Source organism: Prunus dulcis, chromosome 1 (genome assembly GCF_902201215.1).
Source record: "Prunus dulcis chromosome 1, ALMONDv2, whole genome shotgun sequence".
Taxonomy (NCBI): domain Eukaryota; kingdom Viridiplantae; phylum Streptophyta; class Magnoliopsida; order Rosales; family Rosaceae; genus Prunus; species Prunus dulcis.
In genome coordinates, this window is record NC_047650.1 from 14,349,506 (window position 1) to 14,351,091 (window position 1,586).

General features: G+C 42.4%; 1 protein-coding gene across 1 annotated transcript; it reads right to left on the bottom strand.

Moving 5' to 3' along the window:
- Positions 1 to 173: 173 nt before the first annotated feature.
- Positions 174 to 854, bottom strand: LOC117614808 (putative disease resistance protein RGA3). The gene has a single exon (XM_034343718.1). It carries the CDS (start codon positions 852 to 854, stop codon positions 174 to 176), a length of 681 nt encoding a protein of 226 aa, XP_034199609.1.
- Positions 855 to 1,586: the final 732 nt, after the last annotated feature.

A 1,586-nucleotide genomic window follows, 5' to 3' on the forward strand; every position in this document is an offset into this window, starting at 1 on the left:
AAGTCTGGTGCCACTGTATCTTACAATATATAAGGATTCAAGATTTGGAGGTGGTTGTAAGGCATTCAGTATTTCTTCCTGGATGGGCTCGGGCTGCCACGTGTCAAGGAAGAAAATCAATCGCAGACTGACAAGGCAATTTTTGTTCACCAATTGCGCTTTCTCAGCCTACCTCACGTCCTTTTGATTGCCGGGGCCAAATCATAATGACTTAATAATAGAGGTTGGAAAACTTGTTCCTCAATCTCGTCTACATTCCATATCTTACTATTCAAAACATCTTCCCATTGTTTCCTCGTTTCCTTGTAGCCCATGAGACCACCCAATGCCTTAGCAGCAAGAGGCAGACCCTTACACTTTTTTACAATCTCTTTACCAATAAATTCTAACCCTTTAGACTCATTTTTTTCTCTATCAGCCAGTGCAATGTGATAGAACAATACCCAACAATTTTCTTCCCTCAACACCTTCAAATTGATCATATCAGTGGATGCTCCCACCATCCTCGCAACTTCCTCTTTTCGTGTGGTCACCAATATTCTACTACCCACAGCCCCGTTTTGTAAAGGTAGCTTTAATTGTTCCCACTTTCTATAGTCTTGGTTCCACACATCATCTAGGACAAGAAAAACCTTCTTGCCCTTAACGGACTCATGTATAAATTGCACGAGAATTTGCAACTCATTTGAAGCTGGGGAATTCCCTTTTTTCAGACCATCAATGATGGCTTTGGAAATTTTGATCTCATCAAAAGGATCTGACACACAGACCCATATTTTATTGTCGAAATGGGCTTGAACCTTTTCATCATTATAGGCAAGTTGGGCAAGAGTTGTCTTGCCAATTCCTCCCATCCCTATAATAGGGATGACAAGGCAGGTTGCCCCTCCTTGACCACTCTCACTCAGCAACCTTTTTACTAATTTTTCTTTTTCGTCGACTCCACCAAATGTCTTATCAACGAAAGAAGAACTTTTTTGTTGTTCAATTTGTTCAATTCCTCTTTCATGTATTGAAAGTTATAGTTTTGCCTTTCACTAGCAATCAGAGCTAATCTTTCATTTAGTTGTTTTATCTTCACAGCAATGTCACGACGAAGAATTACTTGACTGACTTGGCCAAAACAAAACCAAGGGGCATGAATGTAGAAACATACCTTCTTGGTAGTACTAGTACTACCAGTGTTTACACCATAGTGAACCGAGCAGACCCAGCATCAAAGCGACTAGCACCAAGGCAGCCACACCTTCTTCCCTGCCGAAGGAAGACACACTTCCGAGGTGCCAGACACCTGCCGAAGCTCCCAACTGCCAAACCTAATCTCCAGGACACGTGTCGCCACCACGACGACTTGCACAAAGTCCCACATTGAAACTTTGTGCAAACCTCCTACTTTCACATCCCTATAAATAGGGAACAGTACCCAAGTAAAAAGGGGTAACTACTTTCTCACTTTTACTGTTATTCTGCCAAAGTTACCACTTATAGCTGACTTAGGCATCAGAGAGCTTTGGGCCGGCACCACACTGGTGTCCGAAGCTTAACGATTGCTTATACCATTTTGTCTTTTGCAGGTCTCCCACCAG